This window comes from Mchenga conophoros, linkage group LG13 (genome assembly GCF_057382185.1).
Source record: "Mchenga conophoros isolate Kocher_MC1m ecotype Shallow Benthic linkage group LG13, M_conophoros_male_GT1.1, whole genome shotgun sequence".
NCBI lineage: Eukaryota > Metazoa > Chordata > Actinopteri > Cichliformes > Cichlidae > Mchenga > Mchenga conophoros.
The window spans coordinates 4,087,197-4,114,529 of record NC_140538.1 but is presented as its reverse complement, the minus strand read 5'-3'; the positions used below and the strand labels follow the sequence as shown (position 1 = coordinate 4,114,529).

General features: G+C 40.1%; 1 protein-coding gene across 1 annotated transcript; it reads left to right on the top strand.

The window, feature by feature from the left end:
• The first annotated feature begins 6 nt into the window (after positions 1-6).
• Positions 7-25,435, top strand: LOC146560709 (pyridoxal kinase-like). Its single transcript, XM_085296108.1, has 11 exons — positions 7-1,102; positions 9,586-9,640; positions 13,132-13,236; positions 13,712-13,795; positions 15,237-15,271; positions 15,729-15,814; positions 18,571-18,616; positions 18,739-18,850; positions 19,026-19,162; positions 19,343-19,409; positions 19,791-25,435. The coding sequence occupies exons 1-11, from the start codon at positions 1,022-1,024 to the stop codon at positions 19,904-19,906; spliced, it is 924 nt and encodes a 307-aa protein (XP_085152234.1). The 5' UTR covers positions 7-1,021; the 3' UTR covers positions 19,907-25,435.
• Positions 25,436-27,333: the final 1,898 nt, after the last annotated feature.

Genomic DNA, 27,333 nt, shown 5'->3' with positions numbered 1-27,333 from the left:
TAAAGTATAACACACAATGCCTCATTGAACAGCAGATGGAGCTGTCAGCCACATCGCTCTCATTTGGCTCCATTTATCTTCCATATACCTCTCTGTTTCTGCACCTTACACCCTCACATTTCTCTGTATTCTCTGCATATGTGAGCTATCTTTTTCTGTGTTGCCTCTCTCAGTTTTGGCATGTGGTGACAGAAGCAGCACTTGTCACTTCAAACCCCCAGCCCCCACCCACCATCCCTCAGTCACGACTCTGTCATAGAGATGGTGTGAGTCATAAAACGCCAAAAAAAGGAACACAGCACCAAACTACATCCTAAAAAAAATCCAAATCCTAAATTTTGCTCTTGCTTTGGCCATTTACGTGTTAATCATTTATTTTACCCTGCATCTGAATAATAAGTTAATGTAAAATGTTATCCACAATAATTCGGCTGTATACAGAATAGAATTAAATAGAACTAAATAGAAAAAATAAGAGCTCATTCATTCAAATCCAGCTGTGCTGACGGGGATGCGCTAGTGGTGTTGACGTCAGTCGTTAGGCGGTCACACAGAATGCCTGTGTAGAATTACGGCGAGCGCGCGTGCGTGTATGTGTGTAAATTTTGTCCTTGCTGCGCGCGACCGTTCGGTTGCCTGGGTCAACACACGAAGGACTTTGATATCAACACTGCACAAAGTACACACAGCGCTTACCGTAAATAAAACGGTTCCCGCTGTTTGTGTGTGCGCGCGCGTGTGTATCATTGGCGTATCCGCGCGACACCCCTCTCTCCACCTCCCGACGTCACCGCTCTCCATCACTCGTTAAGGGCTCCGGCTACAACCAGCGCTCACACAGACGTACGCGCGCGCACAGCCGCTAGCCAGCAGGCTAACTACCGTTTCCTCTTTCCCTACCGGCGGTGCGGTCGTTGCGTTCAAACTGTGTTTTCCCGGTGTTGTTATGTGAAGACGTGACTCTCGTCGAATAACGGAGAATATTTATCTGCATCTCTTCCTCGGCTGACCGGGAGCCGCCATGGAATGCCGCGTCCTGTCCATACAGAGCCATGTAGTCCGGGGATATGTGGGCAACAAGAGCGCCTCTTTCCCGTTACAGGTAAATACAATTTGCATGCACCCGTTTTCGGACAACGAGCGACCAGACGCTCGTTATCGGACACGACCCTGTCTGACGTGTTTCACTGCCCTTTGCCAACAAAATCCGACTGCGGCACTCTTATCAGCGCCAAACAGGAACGTGTAAATGGCTAATTAGATGGTGGAAAGTTAGTACAGTCTTGGATGCGTTTATTTATGGCTCCGGTTAGTTGTAATTTCCCAGCTGTGAGAGTGAAAAGCGGACATAATCGACGGCGATGTTAGATGTGCAACGAGAATCTAAAAATAACTGTGTAGTAGCCCAGATATTGAGGGACAGCCGCGACGACAGGTGTCGTGCATAATACCCCCCCAAACCTGTGCATCCTTATCAGAGATGGGAATGTTAATCAGCAGAGGTGTTTTTTTCTACCAGCGTCTTCGTTATCTGCACATTTAGCCACCAAATGAAGAGGAAAGTCGTTATCTGCTAGAGAAATTGCGGCGCGACACATGTCATTGAGGGTGTCCGATAATGGAGCAAGGTGTTCTTCATCATAATCCGTGGAGAGAAAACACGAGGCTGTATATTTAAGCTGTATAAAAACGTGTAGCCTACCAGTACTTTTTGAATGAATCATCCAACAGTGATCAACAGCCTGAGGATTTGCATACAAAACCAGTGCAGTTATAATATGTCCTATTATTGTCATTACAAAACAAATATCGCAGTGAAAAAACCCTTAAACTATACCCTGCTTTACTACAATTTGAAAGTCTTCCTTGTGAATTGGATTGCACCCCCTGACATTAGATTTCCTTAAGGAAAGCAAGTGTGAATATTGAGCCAGAATTAAAATAAAGAAATGATTGGGCATGATTTTCAAGCCCTTTATTTATATTGATATAGCTAAAAGTCATAATCAAAGTATTAATCTGACTGAAGTAATGCTATAGAAGTTTTTGATCAAAATAAAACTTAAGTAACAGGACTCCTTGTGCAGAATAGCATACGATACATTAGTGCATCTGCTGGGTACCTTTTCTATAATAATACTGCATAATATACCTTTATATTTCTAGTTTCAATTCTGGAACATAATAGGTAACCAAAGCTTTAATATAAATGATGCAGAGTATCATTTGTAAAATTTAAAGTAGTAGAAGTAGAAAGACCAACAACACCACAGAACAAACCGCAAATGATGTGCAAGACCTTGGTGACAATGGGAACAAAGAACTCCCATTTACCAGGAAAATACCTCCCGCAGAAATTGGCTCAGGAACTGGAAACAAACAAAAGTGTTTGTCTCCTGAATCCAAACTGGAAGCTGCTTCCACAGCAGAGGATCCTGATCGCTCAAGGCTCTGCCTTCCATTCAACTTTTGGAAACTGTAGGAACTGCAAATAAGCCTGCAGTCTGGAAAGAGGCTGATATTGGAGAAATATGGCCTCTATTTGAGATCAAGGCTTTTCAGGGAGAACTTGATAATTAATAATTACAATAGGTCAAAGTAGATGTAACGAGTTTCATCAATACAAAGAAGGCAAATGAAAGAAGGCAGTCATAGCTATTAGCTGCACCACGTCTCATCATTCACAGTAATACTGAAAATTTTATTTACATGGTTATACAGTGTTATATCAGTGGTACCCTGATATAACACAAGACAAGCGCACACATGTCTGAAACTGAGAGAAATTTAGTAAAAGGGTAGTTATAATAACAACAAGGACACAGTTAGAAAGACACTTGGAGCTGTACTCCAAGTGTCAGGAAGAGCAAAATGGATGTAATTTACTGATGTGGTTACATGGTGTGGCAAAGTAGGGCTTTAGGAAACTGGTTGAAAAGCTTGACCCAAGATACACCATCCCGGGTAGAATATATATTTCATTTTAGTTTTATTAGGGACAAGCTATTAATTCAAAATCTCTGTTCACCTGAGTGTGTAACAGGTGAAAGAAAAATGCTTATTGCTGATACATTTAGGTTGTTAAATTACAATCATCTACCTGATGAAGGTCAACTGGACTGGAACCTTGTAGTTTAATAAATGTATTGGTGGTAAGCGACACCATGAGCGGGAACTGCATTTAATTGTTTTGGTGAAATGTTTTTATGTGACATACTTTTTTATTAAATTAAACAGTTGTGTTATACTTTTACTTAAAAGTCAGAGAGTTTTTATATCAGCAGAAATACTGTTATCACAGATTTGCTAAAAATTGTAAGATAATTTTGTACTTGATGGCCATACCTGGTTAGACACCATGATTCCATGATTTTTTGGGCTAACTATGATAGTAATTGCTAAGTAGTTTATTAACGTACCACACAAAAGAATTGAGCAGAAGTACTACGTTACATCCCACCAGTAGTCCTATCACCATCATTGAATAGTGTTAAGTATTAACAGTACTCAAGCCCAATAGGGAGGTAAAAGGAAGCTGGAAGTTGTCTTAATCACAAAGTGTTGCACTAATGATAAAGGTTGTAGAGCAACTTATTTAACAGTGGGAACAACTTTGCTGTGACAGAGTTTTGTCTGATAACAAACCACATGCTGTTTAATAAATGTAAAATGAAAGTTTAATGCAGCAGTATCTTGTACTTAAGATGTTTTGAAGAAAAAAAAAACTAGGCAGATTAATAGCCTGTAACTCAGAAAGTCTTCGTACTGTGAAGGTAATTTTTTTTGTAATGGTCTTTGGATATCATATGATATATAACATTTGTTAGCTGATCATAACAAATGTTCAGCTGGTTCTGAATTGCTCAGGTCGGACTTTTTTTTTTCCAGATTCATAAAATGAAAATCATTTCATTACACATTATAATGTGGCTGCCTCATCACAACATTGGAAAGATGTTGGTTGGTTTGGTGTCCTCGTAGCATTTTGTTAGAGTTATTTATCTAACTAGGATTTCAAGTATGTTAATTTCTTTCCAACTTTACTTCTTCAGAAGTTAAGAAATGCCATTGTACAATTTTCTTGTCAGTTTCCCTGCTTCTTGTGAACTTGGCATTTTTTATCTTAAATTTGCCTTTTTGTACATCTGCCATTTTTTCTTTTTTCCTAAGAAATTTTCCTCTTTTGTTTCACATAATGCACCGTTTGAATCTAGAGTCTAAAGTTGGTCCTTTATAGTTAATTTGATATGTGAGACCTAGAGACCTAGTGTTCTTGCCATCAACTGACAGTGAAAATCTTTTCCTTTAGGATCTCTGATGTTTACAGTATATCACCTTTATTTACTGTATAGCACATTTAAACCAGGACATAGGATGATGCAGACGGATTGCTTTGAGCCTGTGATTATCTTGATTACACTGAGGATGGTTATAATTTTAGTGTGCCAGTAGTGATGCAGTCAGTAGTGGTAGTGAGGCGTTATCGGCCAACAGTACAGTACATCACCCTGAAAGACTGGAGCTTGTTGTAAGAAGGTTCAGGTTTATTTTTAGCTTGCATTACCCCAGGGTGAATTTTGCGGTTATCCCAGTGACTTGTAGGCTTTGATGCATGTCACCAGAGTCCAGTAGAGACACTAATGTTCAACTACTACGCCTGGTTAAGCCTGTTTATACAAGGCTAATACTAAAGCAGTCTTAACTAGTGCAATGTAAAGTGTACTGTAAAAAATTGTCATTATGGCTGCTTACAGCTTAGGTGAGTAGGATCACTGACACTTGTCCCTAAGTTTTCAAGACTGATGTTTTGGATTCATGATAAACGTCTGAATAGGTAACAAATTTGCTGGGTTGTAGGTTGTTTTTTTTCTTCAGTTTCTCCTTAATATTATTTTATAACACAACGGTAATGCAGCGTTAGCTGAGATGCTCAGATCCCTCTCTTTAGCCACCTCCATCAGCTCATTTGGGGGGAATACTAAGGCATTCCTTGACCAGCTGAAAGATTTACTCACTGTGCCTGGAGTCTACCCTGGTGCTTCCTGACAGGGCATGCTTGGAACACCTCAGCCCAGGAGGCATCCTAGTCAGATACCTGAACCACCTCACCTGTCTGTTTTTGTGATTGGAGCATTACTTTCCCCTTTTGAATTGCCTGAAACCAACTTAAACTCTTTCATGGCCTCACAAAGATCCTCCCACATGCATGTTTTTGCTTCAGCTGCTGTCAGAGCCACACTCTTAGCTTGCTGCTATCTGTCAGCTACCTCTGATATACCTCCGGGTAACCAAGCCCAGTACAACTCGTTCTTGAGCATGATGGATCCTTTCACCATCTGGTTTAGGGACTATTTCAATAACAGGCATCCACTACTTTGTGGCTGCAATTCTGTGCAGTTGCCTCGGCAGTGGAGGTACAAAATATGGTCTATTCAGTCTCAATGTCTCTGATATTCATTGTAATGCTTTTGAAGTTCTGCTGAAGGTGGGAATTGAAGATTTTGTGGACCAGTGCCTCTGCCTCTGCTGGATTCTCTCAGTGCACCTGCACAATAGGTTTAGGTTTGGGTGCACCAGGGCTGTCCACTATCCTCCTCTGCCACCTGATCCAACTCACCAGGTGGTGATCAGTTAACCGCTTAGCATCTCTCTTCACCCGAGTGTCTGAGACATATGGTCCCAGATCTGATGAAAGAATTACAAAATTGATATTGTTCTGCAATGCAGAGTGTCCTGGTGCAATAATTAACACGCTCATGCTTGAACATGGTGTCCATTATGAATACACTGATAAGCCTTGCTAAGAGAGCCAGCATTTGTGTTAGAATATCAAGAGTCTGCAAGAACATACATTTTCTAGGAGCTGCTCATGGTGCCAGTGTGTATAATGAGTGTGTCTGGATGGTGATTGCGGCAGACAGACTGTGTGAATGAACCACTGCTGATGCTTGTGGACATAAGCAAAAATTAATTAATTAAAAAAAGGGCAGTGTGTTAAATTTAGACTTCAATGGAAAACCCACAGGTCAATGAAGGAGAAAGTCTCACCATGCACAGTAACAACCATGATTCAGCTGGTGTCACAGATCAGAGAGAAGAAGATGATGATGGTGATGACAATGATGTCAGCGAGCGTGCCGGGCATCCCTCTCTCTTGTCACGACGGAGAATCTGTGGCATGTCAGCAGCCGGGAGACGGCAACATGAGAAAGCAGGGCTCTGATTGGCTGCCACAGGATTCCTCCTAATGACGTCAGAAAAGATGGAGACAGGCTGCCTTAAAGTTAAAGCTTCAGCTTTCACATAGAAACAGCATTCAAGGGCACTGGCACCCTCCATAATATCAAATAGCGATTTTTTTTAACATTAAAAAATAATGAGTACATATAAATTTTACATCTTGATTTCTTTTAAGTGCCAGAAGTGGAAAGGAATAGTTCTTTCAAAAATAATGTCCAGAGTAACTGCACAAGAGAAGAGTGTAGCAGTTAAAGTGGAATAAGTGATCCTTATTATAAAACTTTTAAGTTATATCAGACTTTAGTGACATGCACCCACAGGTATGGGCATTTCCAAATAGGGGAGAAAAGCTGACTTTTATTTCTCACTCTGTTATATAAATCAAACTGAACTGAACAGTCATTGCAGAAGGATGGTGCCAGCGAAGTCACGATGCAGTAAAATTAGCTGTTGTGTTGCCTCAGATGTGATGAGCCAGAAGTGCAACTCGTTAATTGAACTCGTCTTTCGTCAGCTGTGAAAGGGGCTTCCTCGCAGGGGGAATTTACCAAAAGCTTTTCTCCAAGAAGGCAAAAATGTTTAATTTTTTTTAATCTGTTAAGATCCTCGCCTTGAGAGAAAGCTTTCCCGTCAGCAGCGGTGCAAACAGTCTGTCAGTGACTTGAGGCCCATGAATAGAGCACGGGAAGATGTGACCTAAATAACATATTCTTAGACCCACCCATGTACATCCGCTGTAAATACACGGTTTTGCATCAACGGCCAATTTGGATCCACGCTGAGGCAAAAGAACACGCTGCGATAAATGTCAGTGACAGTTTGTGTAGTCACAGCAAAGAAACAGATGTTTCCAAACAGACGGGAGGTGATAGGCTGGAAGCTCAAAATCACTTCTGAATTGACTGAAATTTGAAAACTGAAGCTGAAAGAATTCCTAAATGGTAAAATCCAACCTCATCATGCATTTATTGACCACACCCACTACTACTATGAGTAACAACAGTCTTATATCTTGAATAGGATTGAAAGTAGCGTTATGCTCAAAGCTGCCATGTTTTTTTAGGTACATGCAGTCCAAAATGCTGCAAATGTTCTGCATATTATTTTACATTGATATTGAAACGTTAAAGTTATGGGGCAATTGTTTATTAATTTTCTTATAATGTAAAAATAGCAAACAACTTATTGTGAAAGTTACATAAAATGAATGAGTGTTTATCAGAACTGAAGCACAGACTTCTTGGACAGCATGTACTTTGCAGTAAACCAAAATACTAGTATGATATTTAGATTAAAAATATACAATAACAAGTCAAACAGCAGCAGTTGTTTGATTATAGAGAAACTGCAGTCGAATTTGCTTTGGTCAGTAATTACAATTTGGATTATTTTAACATTAAAAACTGTTTTTTAAGAGGGGGAAATAGAGTGTTTGGGGTAGGGGAGTCAGGGACATCCAGTAGGAAGTTAGTCCCAGACTAGCAGGTGTTTTCGTCTGTAAAGGCAACTACTGGCTCCAGGTAGAGAGACAGAGAGGGACACCAGGATGTCCAGACAACAGTGGGCTTGATCCCTTTTGGAAATCTGCTCTGTAGCTACACAGGGAGCAATTTTCATTGCCACATTTAGCCATTTACCTCGCTTTATTTAGGAAATTTGTATTAAATATTTTGGCAAGGCAACGATCACTTGAGGTTTAAAGTGTAACATGATCACTGACAGTCCTGTAAGTTAGGACAACAGAAGACTCTCCTTGAAGGATAATGCAAATATTAATATATCAAAAAAGGTCATAATTCATTCAGTTCTGTGTGCACAGGAGTGTAATGTGACTGCAGTGAATTGTTCTGCATGTTAATCGTGTTTTCTGAATGCTTCACGCTGCTGAAATAAATACAGTGTCCCACCTTTCAGAAACCCGTACAAGGTCAAAGTTAATATCTACACTGTGTTCCTGGGTGGGTGGAGGGGCTCTTCTCTGAAAGAGGATTCTTGTATCTCAAAGTCACAGTCAGTTGAAAAGAACAAAGACCTCATTCACTCTGCCAGCTTTAGCTCAATTAAAATAAAGACATTCAGATAACAATTAACTCAGCACGTGGATGAGCCATGTGTGGGTGTCTCTCTCTCTCTCTCTCTCTCTGGGGTAATTTATAAAAACAAATCTGTTAAGAAACAGAGAGAGTGAGGACACCACGAGCTGTTTCTTGCAGATCTGTGTGCAGACTTCAGCAGAAGTTACATTTAGACGATGTCTGTATATCCATCAAGGTTAAATGAAGTCTAACAGTGTGTTTCTTTTTCCCTCCATTGCAGTTTGACTTTTTCATGTTCAACTTTACAGTACTAAAGTATTTTCAGCTCATTATTTTGCAGCTTTACTATGTTGATTTAATATCACAAACACAAAACAAAGGCACTGAGGCTATCTAGTTAGCTACAACTGAACCGCCAAAGTCAACCTGAGAAGGACTGTTCTTTAGTGAGCCTTTGCATTAAAAATGACAAATGACTATCCTCTCTTTGAGGTTGACTTGACACAATGGAGAAGTAACACATTATACATTAAACTCAATCAAATTGTTCACCCAGAAACCAATGTGTCTGCCCTTCTGTTCTTGTTCTGCTTTCATGAAGAAAATTAACTTGGTTAAGTCATCACAGATAATTTCTCCCACTGCTCAAAGGTGGGCAATTACTGCTTTGCCGCAACCAATAAACCCTTACTTGTGGAGAAAACTCAGATTAAATATTTTAATATGCAAACCAAACATGGTGATGGAATCATGACGATGTAATGACCATATTTCTAAATCTTTTTAATAATTGTTCTAGTACACTGCCAGTCTGTCGCAGGGCTAACACAGACTGACAAACAGCCATTCACACTCACATTCAGAATCACCAATTAACCTAACCCCCCCTAACGGCATATCTTTGGACCGTGAGAGAAGCCAGAATACATGCAAACTCTGCACAGAAAGGCCCCAGCTAGATCAGGACCTTCTTGCTGTTAGGCAACAAAGCTAACCACTGGGCATCACTGTGCTGCCCGAGGGTCCAACTCCTCCACAATGAAAGCATCAATATTCCAGCAATGTTCCAGTTAAGACATAATGCTCTCGGTCTTTGAAAAGATGAAAGCTTTGTTAGGAATAAGTATATCTCACTAATGTCATAACCTGGTGCCTCACACATCATCACCAGTGAACTCCTTGTGGTACCTGAGACACACCAGCAGCCTGAGACTACAGAATGAAGTCTTTAAAACACAGCCAAGCTGTAAAAGTGTGTTCTCCTGATATCTTCTGACAACTGTTTTCTTTCTGTGTCTTCTGTTTTCAGCTTTTAGGGTTTGAGGTGGACTCAATCAACTCCGTCCAGTTCTCCAACCATACAGGTCAGGCCACTGACTTAGCCTGTGTATCTCTCAGTTCGTGCGTGCCTGCTTTATGTGGGTGTGTGTGAGTCAGTCAGTTCCCTCGGTGTCGTGATGAGGTGTTGGCGAGTGTTAACAGACATGGTTCCCTTCGAGGCAGCGACCGTGCCGAGGCTGACGACTCGACAGATAAATGAGTTTCTGTGGAGGTCAGCGGCTGCATGCTCAGACACCAGAACAGCTTGGAAACACAGATATAGCTGCAGGGAGATGAACGCCATTCACATTTTATACAAGCTCCATCTCTGTCTCTCTCTTATTGGACATGATGCTGCTGATCTGGTGCCATCTCTATTCTCTTTAAGAAGAATCATCTAAAGATCCCATTTCATGAAAAATTCATTTTTATACTTTTATGAGATTTTTTTAATATGAGCCGTGAAAATCTGAAGTTGCTTAATTGGCTCTCCAGTAAAACTGTTTTGTTTTTTTACATCCTTAAGCTTATTAGCTGTATGTTAAGGGGTTAAATAATTATGAAAGTTTATTGATGACTCTCAAAGTTTAAAATCTAATCAGTATAATTGAAAGAGATGTGTAAAATTTCTGCAAAGGCGTACTTGTGACAGAACTAATTTGATTTGAAGGAACTTGTATGATTGCAGTGATGATGCATCTTGTTACAGAGATGATGCAGACATCGCCTCTGGGCTGTCTGCATCATCTCTCTGTCACATTTAGCCATAATATTTGGATCTGATTGCCAGACGTGAGTGAATAATCTGCACCGTGTCTCCTTTGTCGCACTGATGTGTGGCCCCACTTCATGGAATCCAAGCTAACTGAACCTGAAGAATGAATCAGCTGTGAAAACAAACATATTTGTCCAGCTGTTGCTTGTTGCTTCATAGTGGAGTCAAGAAATAGTAGATCATAACAAAGGTTTGATTTTGTTTGTGGGTGGTAAACTAATTTATCTGCATATCTGATTTCACGTGACCTAAAAGACAGTGCGACCCCCTCGTGTTATGGTTTAATGCAACCGATTCCATACGGTTACTGCTGACTTAGCTGTAAGCTGAAAGTCTGATTGACGAGTGAACTGCTTTGAAGTCAGCCTCAGATTGTTTTGTACGGAGTTGTTATCGACACAGATAATAGTGAGCTTAAAAACAGTGAAAGTGACCTGTGGTGATGTTGCAGACTGAGGCTAAACATAATTGTAGGAGTTTTTGTAGGATAAGTGTCATGTGGGCGAGCCTGGAGCTTAAATGTAGCAGCAGCAGATGGTGGTATTTATATTTGCCTGTTGCAGCCTTTTTCAGTATTTTCAACTACTGCCTAGGTCACGTTTCATGACAGACATGTGAGCTTTAAAGAAAGTTTATGTACCTGAGAGGTTAGATTCAACTTAAGTAGGCTTTCTTTGTGTTAGCTGGTTCAAGAAAACCCCAAACCCACTGAGATTGATCTTTGTAAATAGCTATTTAATGTCTATCTTCTGTTTCTTTACCTTTTTCTGTGTCCTGCTTTTGGGTCCTATTGGTGCATATATAGTGAAATCTCACAGTGAAAAATTTGAAGCCTTTTTTTGGTTTAATTTAGATAACTATCACCTATAGCTCACGAAAATCAGAAATCCGGTTTCTCTTTAGAATATTTCATAGGACATACAAAAAATAATTTACAAAAGAGAAATGTCCAACTTCTGAATAGTATGTTCTCTTATACACTCAGTACAGGCTGGAGCTCCTTTACCGTGAATTACTGAATCAGTGTCACCTTTTTCATTATCACTTTCCGGATGACATTGGATAGTTTTGCAGGAAAAGTTGAGCCAACTCCAGAATTTTCCACACAGTCCTTCTGAAATTAGTTTTTTCTTGCATTTCTTGTCTTAGAGAATTACTGGAGTTCAATTTAAACCCTTGGGGACGAGTTAAAGCCAGGAGTGAGTAATCTAATCACAGGTTGTAAGCTCACTGTTATTATCAATCCACTTGCAGAGTAGACAGTGATACAGCTGAGGACGGTGTGTTGTGGAGAAGAGAAGAAAAAGTCCTCACATCAATTGTGGGATTCTGTTTGAGTGACCTTAACGCAGAAATGCCTCAGACTTTAATCAGATCTTACATTTGCAATTTCTCAGAGGAGAGTGTGTAATTTGGTGTGACATATTGAAGAAGACGTTTTCATCTGAAAAGGGAGAGAAGAGCGGCTGGGCAGAGGGGCAGAGAAGGTGAACAGAGAGGAAAAAAACTGGAGAGAGGAGAGAAAATGAATCAAAGAGAGAGATGATGGAGAGAGAGACACTGGGAGCGGCCATGCGACGCAGCAGTAAACAGCAGCGGGCGTTGGGAAATTGCGACAGCAGCGTGCGATGACGTCAGAAGCAGCTCTTATCTGAAGGCCTGCCTTCATTTTGCCCTCCCTCTCACGCACACACCACTCTGACTGCTCATCTCTTTTCTTAGCCCCCTTTGGCTTTCTCCTGGCTTGTTGCTTAGCAACCAGAACCCCCACCACAACCACGTGACCTGGCTGTGACTCACCTGGAGCCACGACGTCACCAGCTTGCAGCAAACCTGTCATGTGCAGACAGACACCCTCCACACTGGCTTATATGCTTGTGGCCACTTCACATACATGCACACCTGTATACAGTATTCAGCACATGCTGAGGCAACACACAAACACAGTGTGTGTGTGTGTGTGTGTGTGTGTGTGTGTGTGTGTGTGTGTGTGTGTGTATAGTGTGTAGTGGAGCATGTACGTCTTTGTCCTGCTGCTAGCCTCCACTCTGTCCCTGTCTAACCAGATACTGTGTCTGCAGGTATCAGGTCTGCTGTGTGTTTGTGTGTGTGTGTCTGTGTGTGCGTGCATGTATGTGTGTGCGTTCTTCATGCAATTAGATTCAAATTCTGGGTTGTGGGGTAAAGACATGTCTGGGGCACAAAGACCTTCTCAGGAATTTATGATCAGGGTGTTTGTCTTATCCTTTGGATGATGTTTGCAAGGTTTAATTGAAATGAGATATTAAATGTAAAATCTTGATATGTCAGTGAATAAGATGTGATATAATGAAACATTAGATATTATGAAATGTGGGTAGAAAAGTTATCCTGTGTGTGAACCCTGAAAAAGACTGAGGGCATAGACACAGACAGGAAGGGAGGAATAATAGGGAACAGTTGAGCCTAAGCAAACATTAAAAAATACAAATAATAAAGGAGGAAAGAAAACCACACGAGGGTCTGACCTTCAGAATAAAACAGGAAGTAAACTGAAAGAGGGACTGGAGCAAACTCACACAGAGAGAGGCTCGACTAATTAAAGTATCATTGTACAGTTTTCTAATCACATCACGTCATGTTTGATTCTCATTTAAACTTTCTTTGATTTACTTGTTGTGAATTGGTTGAAAAGCTCACATTTCCCTGCAGGAGAAGTGTGTTTTATCCACTGGTCTCTTCACAGCAAACACAGTAACATCTCTCCTGTGCTTTCTGAAGGATATTCTCACTGGAAAGGTCAGGTCTTGACAGCAGATGAGCTTCACGTTCTTTATGAGGGGATCAAACTGAACAACGTGCACCACTATGACTATGTTTTAACAGGTGGGTGTCCTACTTTTTCACATGTACCGCTGCTCAAAATGCAGATATCTGGACAGTTTAATTTAGTTTAATCAGAGTTGATTTTTAGATCCCCCTGAGGTTAAATTTAAATAAGTTCCTTGCAGTCTTCTTACTTTTTTTTAGCATCATGTACTTGTGTGCCAAATGTAGATAACACATGTTATCTACATTTATCAAAGCAGTAGATCAATTTTGACCACGGGAATAAAAAAGAGATAAGAAGTCACAATTTTCTTCTGTAAAAACTTTTTAAGGTAAATCTGAGAATCGGTTTGGATTTAAGTAAGTTTAAGTTCAACTGGGTGCCATTATTGAGATACAGAGCAGTTTAAGTTTACAGTTTTTAACAGAAATCAAAAAGTATAGTTAGTTATGAATCTTTTCATACACAGCCTATAATAATTTCTCTGCTCTGTCTCTTCCGTGTGTGTGTGTGTGTGTGTGATGTCTGCAGGGTACACCAGAGACACGTCCTTCTTGGAGATGGTGGTGGACATTGTTCAGGAGCTAAAGAGAGCCAATCCCAACCTGGTGTACGGTAAGCAAACACATGGTTTCACAGAGTGAGAAGGGCACAAGAATCACATTAAATGCAACAAAAGATCCACTGCTGTGACTGAGCATTTGGCTGCAATAAAGCTTTAACCTTTGTTACCTTTAGGAAATTCTTGCAGTTAGTAGAACTGCTCAGTTATGGCAAAAACTGTAATCAGATTGTTTTGGTCATACTTTTAATTAATTTTAAGAAAAGTGTCTTTTTACTGGGGATTTCAACTTAAACTTAAGTAAATAATTCAGAGGAAAAACAGGTTTCTTTTAGAGTGGTAGATGTGGTGGAGGACAGAGTGGGAGGGACAAAAACAACCGCAGCGTCCTTCCACAGGTCAGTCTCAGATTTATCAAGATGAGAGGTTTGGCTCCTGGGCTGAATGCTTTTACATTCAAGCCAAGCCTTCATTATCAGAGTTTAAACACATTTTTGGTGAGGCAGCAAAGGCATTTATTATTTAACCAGCTTATTCAAAGTAGATCCACTTCACTCCAGGAATGACTCTGTAGCCTGAAGGATTTTTTTCTCATGTCACACCACTCAGTTTGACTCAAATCAAGACTGTTGCAGTTTTGCCTGTGGACACTGTAATAGTAGATATACAGTGAGACTTACTGCCTCTGCTCAAAATAATAAGAAAAACATTGGGTTTTGCACAATGTGTTTACCTAAGCACTTATAGAAGATCCTGTGTTACATGCTGCTGCTGCTGCTGCTGCGAGATGCTTTTGAATGTTGTCATACTTTAATAACATAGGAGAGCAGTGACTGTAAGACAGCATGGGTGTTTTATGGAAGTGAGAGTAATTGTATGCATGTTTCTGGCTGTATTACACATATTTATTTGTCATATCAGAACATTACTGGATGTTTAATCTTTGCCTTATTAGTTCATTATTTCATCAACATCTTCCCAGTAACAGGTTGTACATTTTTTACTGCAGTTAGAAACACATGGAAACATTTCAATGTGACTTTTTTGTGTGGAGAGTGGGGATTGGATAAAAGTCTGATTGGATAAGTGGTTAAGAGGATGTATGGATGCATGGATTTATGGATGGATGTTTGATCAGATCAGTTCCAGAGTTATAGCATAGTTACCTTTCAAGACCTGATGTCCAACTCCACCCTCAGAACTAAACTTACATTTTTGCCTTCACCACAGCAGAGACTCCAATAATGAAAAAAAGTATTAAATTGGTCATTTCCCAAACTGATATGTAATAAACACTATAGCCCAAAGCAGGGTCTCCAGGTCTTCTGTTTTAATACTTTAAAAATGGATAATAGGTTTTTCTGTCAGTCTCATTCCCAGCTTCGATGCGCTCATCTCCAAATCCACTTTCATGCCTCCCATCACTGCAGTGTGTTTATGTAATGCGCTGATTGCTGGTGTGCTCTCACTCTCAGTATCTTTTTGTCGTTTCAGTGTGTGACCCCGTCCTCGGAGATCATGGATCTATGGTGAGATTACTGATTATTCGTGTACCCTGTTGTATGTGTGTCCATGCTGATGTCTGTTGTTTTTAAGAAGGAATTTTGTGCCTTTCAGTTTTGTGTGGGTGGGATTTAGTGTGTGTGTGTGTGTGTGTGTGTGCGCGTGTGTGTGTGTGTGTGTGTGTTTATACAAATATATATATTTGTGTTCGTGTTCTGTGGGTGTGTTACAAGACTAATTTCTCATGACAGAGGGATTATTGTGATCTGACAGTATTATATATACACAGTGACTCACTCTGTGTGTATATATATCTACTGTGTGTGTGTGTGTGTGTGTATGTCTATATTGTGTATGTATTACATTATGCGGACAGTTTGTGTTGATCATGTAAAAGCATGAAAACAAACATCAGAGAAAAGCTTTGTATTAACTCTGCCCACAGATGAAGTCCTCTGTGTTTGTGTGACTCTGTTTCCACAGTATGTTCCTCAAAATCTTTATCCCGTCTATAAGAACAAGGTGGTTCCTGTTGCTGACATCATCACTCCTAACCAGTTTGAGGCTGAGTAAGTAAAAGTGTTTTCAGTCTTGACAATTTGACGACTCTGTGACCATCTGTTCATTCACCTTCTGATTAGTAGACTAATATCACTGCATAACAAAGCCTTATATTATTGCCAGAGTTTAGTTTTATTTATATAGTGCCAGTTCACAATGGTCATTGTCTCAATGTGCTTTATATTGCAAGGTAAAAACTAGATGTTGATCATATGGTCACCAATGAGCAGCCCTTGGTGACAGCAAGAAGGAAGAACTCCTTTTAAACAGGAAGTGAATGCATTACTTTAGTTCCCTAGTAAGAACATTCATTGACATGAATGCATTCCCAATCCTCTTACAGGTAAGTTTAATCATCACAGCTTAATTCCGAACCCTGATCCCCAAGTTAAGTGTAATCTGCAAAGTAATAATAATGTAATGCAATAATGTGAGCAAGTCGGTCTCATAAAGAGTGTTTTTATTTCATTTTATTTATTTATTGCCTGGTTCCCTGACAGTGACCGCTACATGTGAGCAGATGCAATCACACACACATTCTGTGAGTCCTTACAACGGTCCTCTGCTCATGTCTGAGACAAACTCTCCCTGAATGGTTTTGTAGTTGTTCTGATTTTCTGAGTATATTGGTGCAAACGGTCTTTATGTAATGCCACTTATGTTACCTAATACTTCCATTTTGTGGTCCCAAAAATACATCTTTGCTCCCCTTGTATCCTCTCTTATCTTTCTTGTTAATTTTTCCTTCCACACTTTATGAGAATCTCTTTTATGTATTCTTAATTTAAGCACTGTAAATCCAAGATGACTTGAGTTCTTTGAAAATACATTACTTTAATCAGTTACTTATTTCCTCTCTAAATATTTCTTTATAAATAGCGGTTGTGTAAATAAAAATGGATCCTTTCTTCTGTCACTGTGTATTTAGTAGGGCTGCACGATTTTGCATAAAATGAGAATCACGATTTTTTTGCTTAGAATTGAGATCACGATTCTCTTTTCCAGTATAAATATTTATTGCACTTATTAACTGCACATCAACTTTGTAACAGTTGAGACTGAACATAAAAACAATAAATAAACATAAAAACAACAAATGTCTCACGTTTTGTTGTTGCTGCAAAATGTTGTACTGCTTGAAATTCCGTCTCCACCGTTGCTCGACGCTGCGTGTATAGAGCAGGTAGTGCAACAATAGAAAAATAGTTGCGGGACGGCACTGTGTAGCGTTTGTCTAGGGTGTTGATCATTTTCCTAAATCCCTCGTTTTGCACAGTGTTGATGGGAGCCATATCTTTGGTCAGGTGATAAGTGATAGCCTCCGTAATTTCTTTGTGCCTGCGGGAGTTCGACGGGTATAGGGAAGCGCTGTATAAGGTTCCCGTTATTGATGTTTGGGTGGTTGACCGGGACGGATTTTCTCCTGTCACTTTCTCGTCATCCCTGACGTGCTCTCCGTTGTTTTTTCCCTGCTAATTTTAGCAGCCAGCTTCTGTATCACGTGGTATAAGGCTCCGCCCTTGTCATTTGTTGAGCAGGAAGAGTGAGCGCTTGTTTTCATGCAGATTACGTCCCGGATCAAAATGCGGTACAATCGTCGTCGTCTTTTTTTTTTTTTTTTTTAAATCGTTGTCATTTGGAAATGATATCGCACATAAGTATGAATCGAGATCGCGATTTTCTAACGATTAATCGTGCAGCCCTAGTATTTAGCACTCCTCTATACCCTGAGATCACACAGTGAGATTGCATCATTAGAGCTTTGCTGTTTTTGGAACAAGCTTAAGTCTGATTCACGCTCCAGTTCAAAGGTTATACCAGCAGGAGAGTGCAGAATAGGGTTAGTGCCATTCAAGTACAGTAATGATTGATTAAGTCGAAAATAATTTGTCAGCTCAGCAACAGAAGAAAAAAAATTCTGACAGTTGCTTTGATCTTGTTTTTGTAGTCTGTTCAAACTGTTTTAGTGGTCCATTATCTGTAGGTCATGGACCACGAGATGGACCCAGGCAGAGTGATTAGTGCATCCTGTAAAGCAGCATAATAGCCTAACAGCTAACATTAGGTACAGTTTTAGCTTGACGCTATATATAATGATCTTTAAAATACACAATTCGAATAATTTGGAACTTGAAGCATTTTGATGGAAACTGCTAAATTGAACCTCTTGTTAGTCGGCCTGCTCGTGGAAAAGTAAAGATGGTGGTTGAAGCCCAGTCCTAATAGTTTGCATTATGTCATTTGCGTTCTGTTTGTTTTCTCATCACATTAATAAACATGAAACTATTTGAAAACCTTTTTGAATGTATATTAGTGTCTCTATAAGAAAACAATTTTCTGCACTAAGTCATTTAACGTGGTAAGATTTAAAGCCTTATTTTTACCTCCTTTATAGTAGGACTCAGTGGACCTAACAGATGAAGCCATCAGATTCTTTGTTATATATTCTTAAAAGTGTAACATCTGCTGCTTAGGTTTTAAATGACGTTTTTATGATCTCCACAGTCACATGTGAAGTTTTTTTTTTAAGCCTTACAGCCTCTTTTTTGCAGTAATATTAAGCAGTTTAAGAATCTCACATCTGTCACAGCTTTATTGTGAAGTTACTCCACCTGCTGGTTTGTCTGTATGCCTGCAGAATCAGACTGAATCAGGTTCTGTTCATGAAAGAGTCTTGATTTAGTGTCTTCAGGGTCTTTGTTGCAACTATGTTTTCACACGTTATTTATTTTGCAGCTGTTGTGATTGTTTGCTTGTGTTTTAGATTATTGACGGGGAAAAACATCAGCACAGAGAAAGACGCTGTAGAGGTAACATATCTACTTATCCTGTTTTTCTTCTCTACATGAACATTAGTTCTTGCTGTAAAAGTAGAGTTTGTCTTTTTGCCTTTTCCAGCTTCATACTTCTGTATCTCATGTTCTGATTGTAGGTAATGGACCTCCTCCATGCGATGGGCCCAGACACAGTGGTTATTACGTCCTCTGATCTTCCCTCTAGACTGGGAGACCGCTTCCTGGTGTCATTGGGCAGCCAGCGTCATGGTAGGCGACAGGATTAGGAATGTAGTTTGACATTAACTCATTCACTGCCATTGACGTCTATAGCCGTCAATTGCAGTGAATGAGTCAATGGGTTTAACTCATTCACTGCCAATGGCTGGCAGTGAATGAGTTAATACAGGAATTTAACCTGTTGTGTGTCTGTTGTGCTGTTCAGTTCGTCCAGATGGCAGCAGGACAACACAGAGAGTGCGATTAGAAGTTCCCAAAGTGGATGCTGTCTTTGTAGGAACTGGAGACTTGTTTGCTGCTATGTTGCTAGCGTGGACACATCACTACCCCACTGACCTAAAGGTACACACTCACAAACAAACACAGAAAAACTGTTTGGAGCTCAGTCCAAAGTAACTGAAAGTTTGAGGAATAGGAATATGGTGGAAATACAGCTAAGTAAATAAAAGATAAGGTGACATATTTGAAGTCAGGAAGAAAAAAGATAAATTACTGTTTTGTTTTTTCTTTTCTGTCTCTCAGACGGCCTGTGAGAAAACATTTTCAGTGATGCATCACGTTATCCAGAGGACCATATCCTACGCTCATGGTGAGAATAACAGAACTAGTTATCAGCGTCTAAAGCTTTCCTTGTTTGAATTTCATGAACAAAAACACTAACAATTATGTGAAATCAGTTTAAACAGCGTCTTACTTTAGAGTTTCAAAAAATTTTGGGTGGTAAAAATAAAAACTAGCAGTAATATTTCTTACCTGCATGGGTCCTCACTACAGCAGCTCATTGATAAAGTCTGGATTTCTGCTCCTGTTGTTATCAGTTACTGGCTTCTCCTGCATAACTGCTTTTAAATGCGTTGCATGAATGGCAGTTTGTTCATGACACCTGTCTTCAGATTCCAAACTTTGCACAATCAAACTTTGCGGGTTAATTGAATTTTGTGTGACCCTTACCTGCCCCTCTCGCCCTCAGAGTTAGCAGGTCCTGGTCGGAGGCCCAGTCCGCCCCAGCTGGAGCTGCGGATGGTCCAAAGTAAAGCTGACATAGAAGATCCTGCCATAGTTACGGAGGCCACAGTCATATCCTAACGTTGCCCACCCATAAGACTCATACTAACCTCTCCATCCATAAATCTCTCAGCTCCTGTATCTCGGTAAATCTCTCATTACTGTAAACCTTGACTGTCATTGCCTAACTTCAATAACTCATCATCCAGACTCCTTAAACACCTTAGTATTGTAAACCCTTTAGTCCTTTAACCCTTTGAAGTCCTCAGTGTCCTGATCCCTAACTTAACCCTTTACCCTGTTTTGGAACCAGAGCCATGGATAGACAGAAGGTTTGGTCAGGGTATCCGAGAGGACTTTGCAGCAGCTCTTTAGAAATTTTTAGGGCTCTCCGGATGACTCAGATAGGGAACTTCCACAAGCACAAAATGTCATATGTTAAGGTTAATGAGAGTGATGGCTTTAAAAAAAAATCATCCAGTATTCAATCATCTGCACGACAGTGGAATTGATTTGGAGCTGGTAAACTGAGATCTGGGCAAAATTCACAACTGTTATAGAAAACATGGGAGAGGTTTTGTCCTTGGAGTGCTGCTAGGATAAGTTAATAGTCTTACCTCTGGTTTAAAATAATATTTTACCTTTTTTAAGTTTCATAAGACTTATTAATAAGTCTTTTCAAAAAGTTCTCATGGATAACTTGATAACGATCTCGGGTTTAGTTTCTGTGGCTTCTCTTCAGTCTGGCCTGGTTTTTTGCCCCTGTAGCCACACTGAATAGTGATGTCAGTGTATTTGGATGCACGTCAGTCTATTCACAGTGACCCAGCTGCTGAATAACAGCTCTCGCACAGAGTTAGACTGTATTTGTGGTGTTAGTAAGGGTCATGTGTACGTGCAAATGTATGCACGTGCACATGAAAATAGGTGCACCCATGCTTTCTTAAAAAATAAAAAAAACAATAAAGAATGCAAACATTTTCATGGTAAGTAGCAATAATCAGCTGCATCTACAGGCCATCCTTGTTCTGCTCTGCAGTGAGCTCAGCGTAGGAGCAGTAGAAACAGTTCTCCACCTGCTGCAGGTTCTGATTATTTATTTAAAATTATTTAATTAGGAAATGATGTAAGAGTATCTGAGTTTACTGGGACTAGATGGCTACATAAACCTTTCCCAACAAGTAAAGACATGTAAACTCCACAAACTCCTGCATGGAGTCAACTCCAGGTCCCTCTTGATGTGAGAAAACAGTGTTGCCAAGGATACGGCAGACCTCTGGGTCGAAGCTGATTTTCAGAGCAGAACAAGAATTACTGTCAACAGCTGACTTGGAGTACGCATGACTGTGGGACGAAATCTTTTTGGTGGATGTAGTTGAGTAATGGAACGTATGAACCTACATGGAACACATCACGGATCCTGGATCTGGCGAGTAAGCCGGCTGATAGAGGAAGAAAGGCTTAGAGGGTCAGGGTTAGGAGTGACTTACCTTTCATCCAAAGAGCGAGGCAGTTGTCCACGGATAAAAATTGAAAAATGAGTTGCAAATTATAACCGGGCAGGCCGCCCAACTAAAGTCTCTTTGTGGAACCACTGAACAAGTTCTCCAAAACTCTACCTCAAAATTATTAAACTTGCCTACTTTATTGCTCTATTACTGCCACCCTGTTAAACTGGCATATTCTGTTTATTTCTGACAGTGTTGCACTCTAGAAGTGGTTCTCCACACCTGACGCCAAGTTGCAAGACTCTAAAGATCAAACACTGTTTTTCTATGGCTCTGCCCACCACTCTTTTAATCCCTTACCCGTCTTACAGCAGTGATGTAATGGTGACCAAGTTTAACCCCTGAGATCTCTTGAAAAATATAAGAAAACAAACAAAAAAAAAACGCACAATGTATAGATGTTGTACTATAACTGTATTGGACCATCTGTATGATATCTTCTATCTGATCTGTCTATTGGACCATTGTGTTGATGCTACTGTACTATAGACTACACGCACTACAATATCACTCAAACAGGAGACGTCCGGGTTGGTTGTGGCACTCGCAGACGCTTCAGTGCCTCTAGTTGTTGTCACCTGATAGTAACTGTCTAAAAATCATAGTGTATAGTTGAACCTTTTTCATCTTAGCACAACATGAAAAAAATGGGCAACCCGAGCTGCCTGAGCTGTCCCCAGCTGATTGTAGACCACTCAGAAATTGGCCACCTCAGTGCCAGAACCAACCCACGTCACGCCGGACGGCTGCCGGCCCAGCTCTCGCCCAGAACTCTATATCTGAAAGTTGAGCCACTGAATTTACTGGAAGCCTCGAGTAGTATCGATAACATCTACAAGCTCTGTAAACTTTTATTTTTAAAAATGAGCTTTTGATTCCCATCACACTCCACTGTGGTCTCTGTCACGTCTTAATCTGTACCAGAAACCTGAATTAGTCTGTGCATGTGCGTACGAGTTCCTATTACCTTTATGTTTAAAAGTAGTCATTAGGTGTGTTATGTAGAAATAGTTCTGTTTGTTGTGGGTGCAGTAAAAGTAGGTCGAATTTCAACCAAATGCTGTGAGTTGAATCTTGAAACGAAAGATTAGTTTTGCACTAAACTAATACAGTTAAGTCGTTAGTACAGCTTAATCTGTTCAAACAGTTTCAGTTAAATCATCATCTTACAAATGTCACAATATAAACAATTTTCCAGAGCCAAAAGTGATTAACAATAAATGCGCCCCAAAAATGCCTCTCTAATTTTTAGTTGTACAAAAACACATAAAGTCAAATGTCAGGGTTTCAAAATCAGAGTATCAGCTTTTGAATTACATTAATATTTGTTATAACCAAAACCAAAACCAGTGGTGGTATTATAACCTGTAGCTTTTCCACAGTGGAACGTGATGGGAAGGGTGAGAGGAGAGCAAATGGCGACAGTGGTCATGAGCTGGTTTCAAACCAATGATGTCGCAAGAACTTGGGATGTGCCTTAGCCCACTGCGCTACAAGGGCACCACAAGAAAGGAGATTTCAGTTTTAAATTACCTCCAGAATCTTTTTTTCTCCTCAATTTTGGAAAGTGCAACCAAATATTCAGAGGCTTAAAAAAAAGAAAAAAAAAACAGCCAGAAGCCATCAGTGATCCACCTGAGCTGGATGTAAGGTTCTGGGCAAGTCAGTGTATTTCTGTACTGCTGTTGTTTCTCTATGGACTGTACTGTGATACTGCCTTAGGAATCTAACATCATAATACCACAATACTACTCACAGAGAGGAGGAGGGGAGGGAAGGAAACATGAGATGTCTTAAATGTAGGTAAATGTATGTTTATCTTGTTTATAGGGGTGCAAGGGGCGGAATTATTGTCTGGTTTACAAAATTGCAGAAAATTGACTCTTTTAATTCCAACTAAAAAAATGAAACCCAAAAAATATAAAATTCAGTAAATATTTATAAAACAGTATTTTTTTTTCTTGGTGAATGACTAATTTGAAATTGCAGCGTGGGTCAGATTTATTAATAATGATCCAAAACTAGACAGAAGTTAGAAAAAAACAACTGAATGAAAGTCACTTTATGATGTCATGGAGCTCCGTGTGTATGCGCACTGCTGAGAGAATGAATGCAGAGACTTTGTGAGCTTTGCAGTTTGCATTATAAAGCAGTCAGTGATTTACCTGCCTGCGAACCTCAGCACAAAACAGTTTTGTTCACAACTTCTAGATCTCCACCTGCACCAATTGCGTACACATCGTAACGTCTTCCCCTCCAAAAAATGCAACATTCCTTGTGAGATTTGTCAAAGCCCCACAAGGAATAAGTAAAAAATAAAGCATACAAACAGTTAATTAACCGTTTGCAGTTAATTAAAACTCAGATTGTTAATAAATCTGGCCCTAATTGACTTATCATTTGGGAACTGCAGTGTTGTACACTTGTGCTCAGAGGTAATCTGAATGCACCTCTTGGACAAATAGGTGGGAAAAACGATCTCATTTGTAAAACACTTTTGTACCAGTACAGTTATATTGTGTCACTGTAGCGCTGATTGTCATATCAGTAACAGACTTCACGAGTCTGTGCATTTTGCCAACCGTCTTTCAGCTCTGCTAACAAACCTGACCGCTGTAACACTGGATCTAAACGCATCCACCTGTTGTGTCTTTGCTCATGGGAGAGTGTGTGTATGTGTGTGTAAATGTCGTTTATGGTAACAGGGTTTCGTGTGTATGTGTGTCTGCGCATGTAAAAATGAAAGAGCAAATACATGGAAAGAAAATCTGCCAAATGTTGTGGGATGAAGAGGAGGGGGAGGTTAAAAAAGAAAAGGAACGCTTTGGTCAAAAGATGAGGAGGGGAGGAGAGGTGTGTTCAAGAGGACAATCACTCCCTTAACCCCAGCTGAACATTTAGAGGACTGCTCGGAGAGGGAACTGAATCCTAAATGTTCCCTTGATGCCTCACTTTGCTTCTTCTTCCTTTACATCCTCCAAACCTGCGCAAACCCCTGCAGTGCCAGTTCTTCTGTCCGTATTGCTAGTTTTTAAACCTTAGCCTTGCCGTGTGCGTGTTCGTTAGATGGTTAAACTGTACTTTCACTGTTTCTGCTGTCACTGCTTTGTCACGCCGCTGTTCCCTGTTCTCAACGTGCCTCAGTGTCCATGTTGTTGCTGTCTGTCCTGCTCACGCTGCTTTCAGTAAGTCCAACTGCTTCAGATTCCTCCGTTGAATTTTGAGTTGGTTAAAAAAACAAAAGACGCGGGTTTGGTCTCTGGCTGCTTGTTCATGGTAACTGTACACGGGTTGAATTTTGTAGGCAGCAGGTGTTGCTAATCTTTTGAGGTTTTTAGAGTTTTGAGGGGGTTTTGTTCACTGAATCTGGTTATTATCATTAAAAACTAATTGCTAGATTTTAGATTTTTTTAAAAATGTTAGTTTGTGTTGAAATACACCATTTTATGTGTTTTAGATGGAGGGGTGATGTAGCCAGTGAAGTCTCGAGTTTATTGAATTTAACTGACATGAGACCAAACTGGAGGCTCAGACCATCCAAAACATTGAGGTTTACACCTGCTACTGACTTGCTTCTGTTTGTGGACCGTGTGTCACGTTTTTAAAGTTAACTGCAGATCAGACGGCCGGTGAGGATTCTGAATGTTTCACTGAAGTGAAACCCTGTGTGATTGGATCCTTTGTCTCTCTGGCTTACGTGGTCATGTGACTCATTCCTGCGTGGCTATCCATGCTCTCCCGTCCTCACACCCCAGCCTCCCCTCATCCGTCTCTGTTTAGTTATGAATTGGCTGCCATTTAAAAACTGCAACAGCCCACCTGCTTGTGCCACAGTGGTCCTCTCCTCCTCTACATCCACAGGTTCAACTCCACCATCTTTTTCTTTCCTTCTGTTCTCGGCGGCCAAAACAAAATGAGGAAATGTAATAATCATTGTTTGGTAACTGTTTTTAGTGCTATGTTTTTGGAGCGTTACGAGTATTTTCTAACATGTTACAATAAAAGATTGTAGTGTACAAATTCACATTTATAAATATATATATATATATAGATATATATGAGAAATGTATGTTCTAATGCAATAAAGAGAGATTAAGAATTACACGAGCTGGATCAGTCTCATTATTTACAATCTGTTTCTTCCTTAGATTTTATTGGACATTCAAAATGAGGACATGCTTCTGTATTTTAATGAATTTTATTTTGACATTTATCTGTGTGATATGCAATACATCGAGTGACTTTGTGCTGTTTCAGTTGGTCTCCACACCTCAACCTTCTCAGACATGATCGTAGATCTCAAAAGTTGGATTAAAGCTTACAATGTCCACCATGTGATTGCATTGTCAGCCTCATGAGGCAGTAAATATGGTGAAATGCTGTATCTGGCTCCAATCAAACCATTTTTACATCCTTTATTGTTTTTAGTTTAGGTTAGTGATAGCTCTGTTTTCCTGGTGCTGAGTGAGGGTTTGAAAAACCAGAGTTCATTTCTGAAACTAAGAACGGATCAACCTGCCACACCAATGACCACCTGAGGGCGCTGCTGAGCCATCAACTACATGGTATGACTGATCTTGCGCTTCAGTCGACCAGAGGTGGCAAAAGTACAGACATTCTGTACTTAAGTAGAAGTACAGATGCTAGTGTTAAAAATACTCCAGTACAAGTTAAAGTACTGATTCAACTTCTTTACTCAAAGTGAAAAAGTAGCTCTTTGGAGCACGCTTCTATGTTTGTGCAAAGCTAACTGAACCTTGTCCTACATTAAAGTAAAAAATAATATTAGTGTGTATAATACTGACTTTATTTCAGTCTAAATTTAATTTTTTAATCAAGGTACTCAGCTTGAATCAGGTAAGTAGAACACCAGCAAAGATGTTGCCTCTAAACAGGAACATGAGTAGGGAAGAGGTTCAGTGGAATTCAGCAGGTGGGGAACGCATAAAGTCAGCTGTAGTGGCTCAGTGTGGGGAAAAGAATCACAACTCACAATCATTTCTATTGAGAGCTCCAGTTTTTTTTTTGTTTTTTTTTTAGTCTACAAGTTGTGGTCAGCTGGCCTGCTTGTCAGCAGATGCTTCATGAGTTGTCCTGGCTGATTTCCATCCTCTTCACTGACAGTACACTGTGTATGCTGTCTTTATACTAGACAGTATACAGTTGGTATGAAGGTCGAATTCAGTAAATGAATCTCAGCATCATCATCTTGATTTTAAATTAATCTCTGCTGCATTTGGTGTAAGCTGCCTCTCACCATGGAACTGCAGCCACTGTGCACCAGTCACACACACTGTTCTCTCCTTTTTTTACTGTTTGGCCACTAGATGGACACGTGGGACTCCAAGTGGCTCAGAATCATACACAGCAGTAAATGTGAAACTGCAGCTCAATCTGCTCAGTCACTGAAATGTGTTGCAATTAAGTAATCCACATTTCCATTTACTGTTGATGGTGATTTATGTTACTTTTTAATTCAGTAGGTTTGTTATGATATCTCAGAAATGCTAATCCTACGATAACAAATAAAATATAATCTATATGGTAACGTGATAGTCACGAGCCTTGAAGCCAGTCATGAGCGAGCCTCTTATTTTTATCATACCATTAGACATGAACCTAAACAGGAAGTCATTAACAGGCAAGCAACATTTAAACTCAAAGCCTCTGCACAGTAGACACACTGTGTAAGCTGCACCCCTCTGGTACAGGTCAGGCATCCTGGGTTTTTTGTCAGACAGGTTCTGTATGATATGTTCATTTCAGAATATTTTCTTTAACCATAAACCACAGTAATTCCAACCTGGTTCTGTCATGGTCCTGGTCTGGTGACACAGTCCATGTGTTTTTGAGTGTGGTTAATATTTCTTGGTTTTGTATCAGTTATGGTTGTTGTTACTTTTTAGTCTCTGGGTTTCAGACTGTGTTTATTGGGTTAAAAGGCTATTCTAAGTTAGATTAGTGTCACAGTCCTGGGTTTTTTGACCCAGTGTTTTTGTG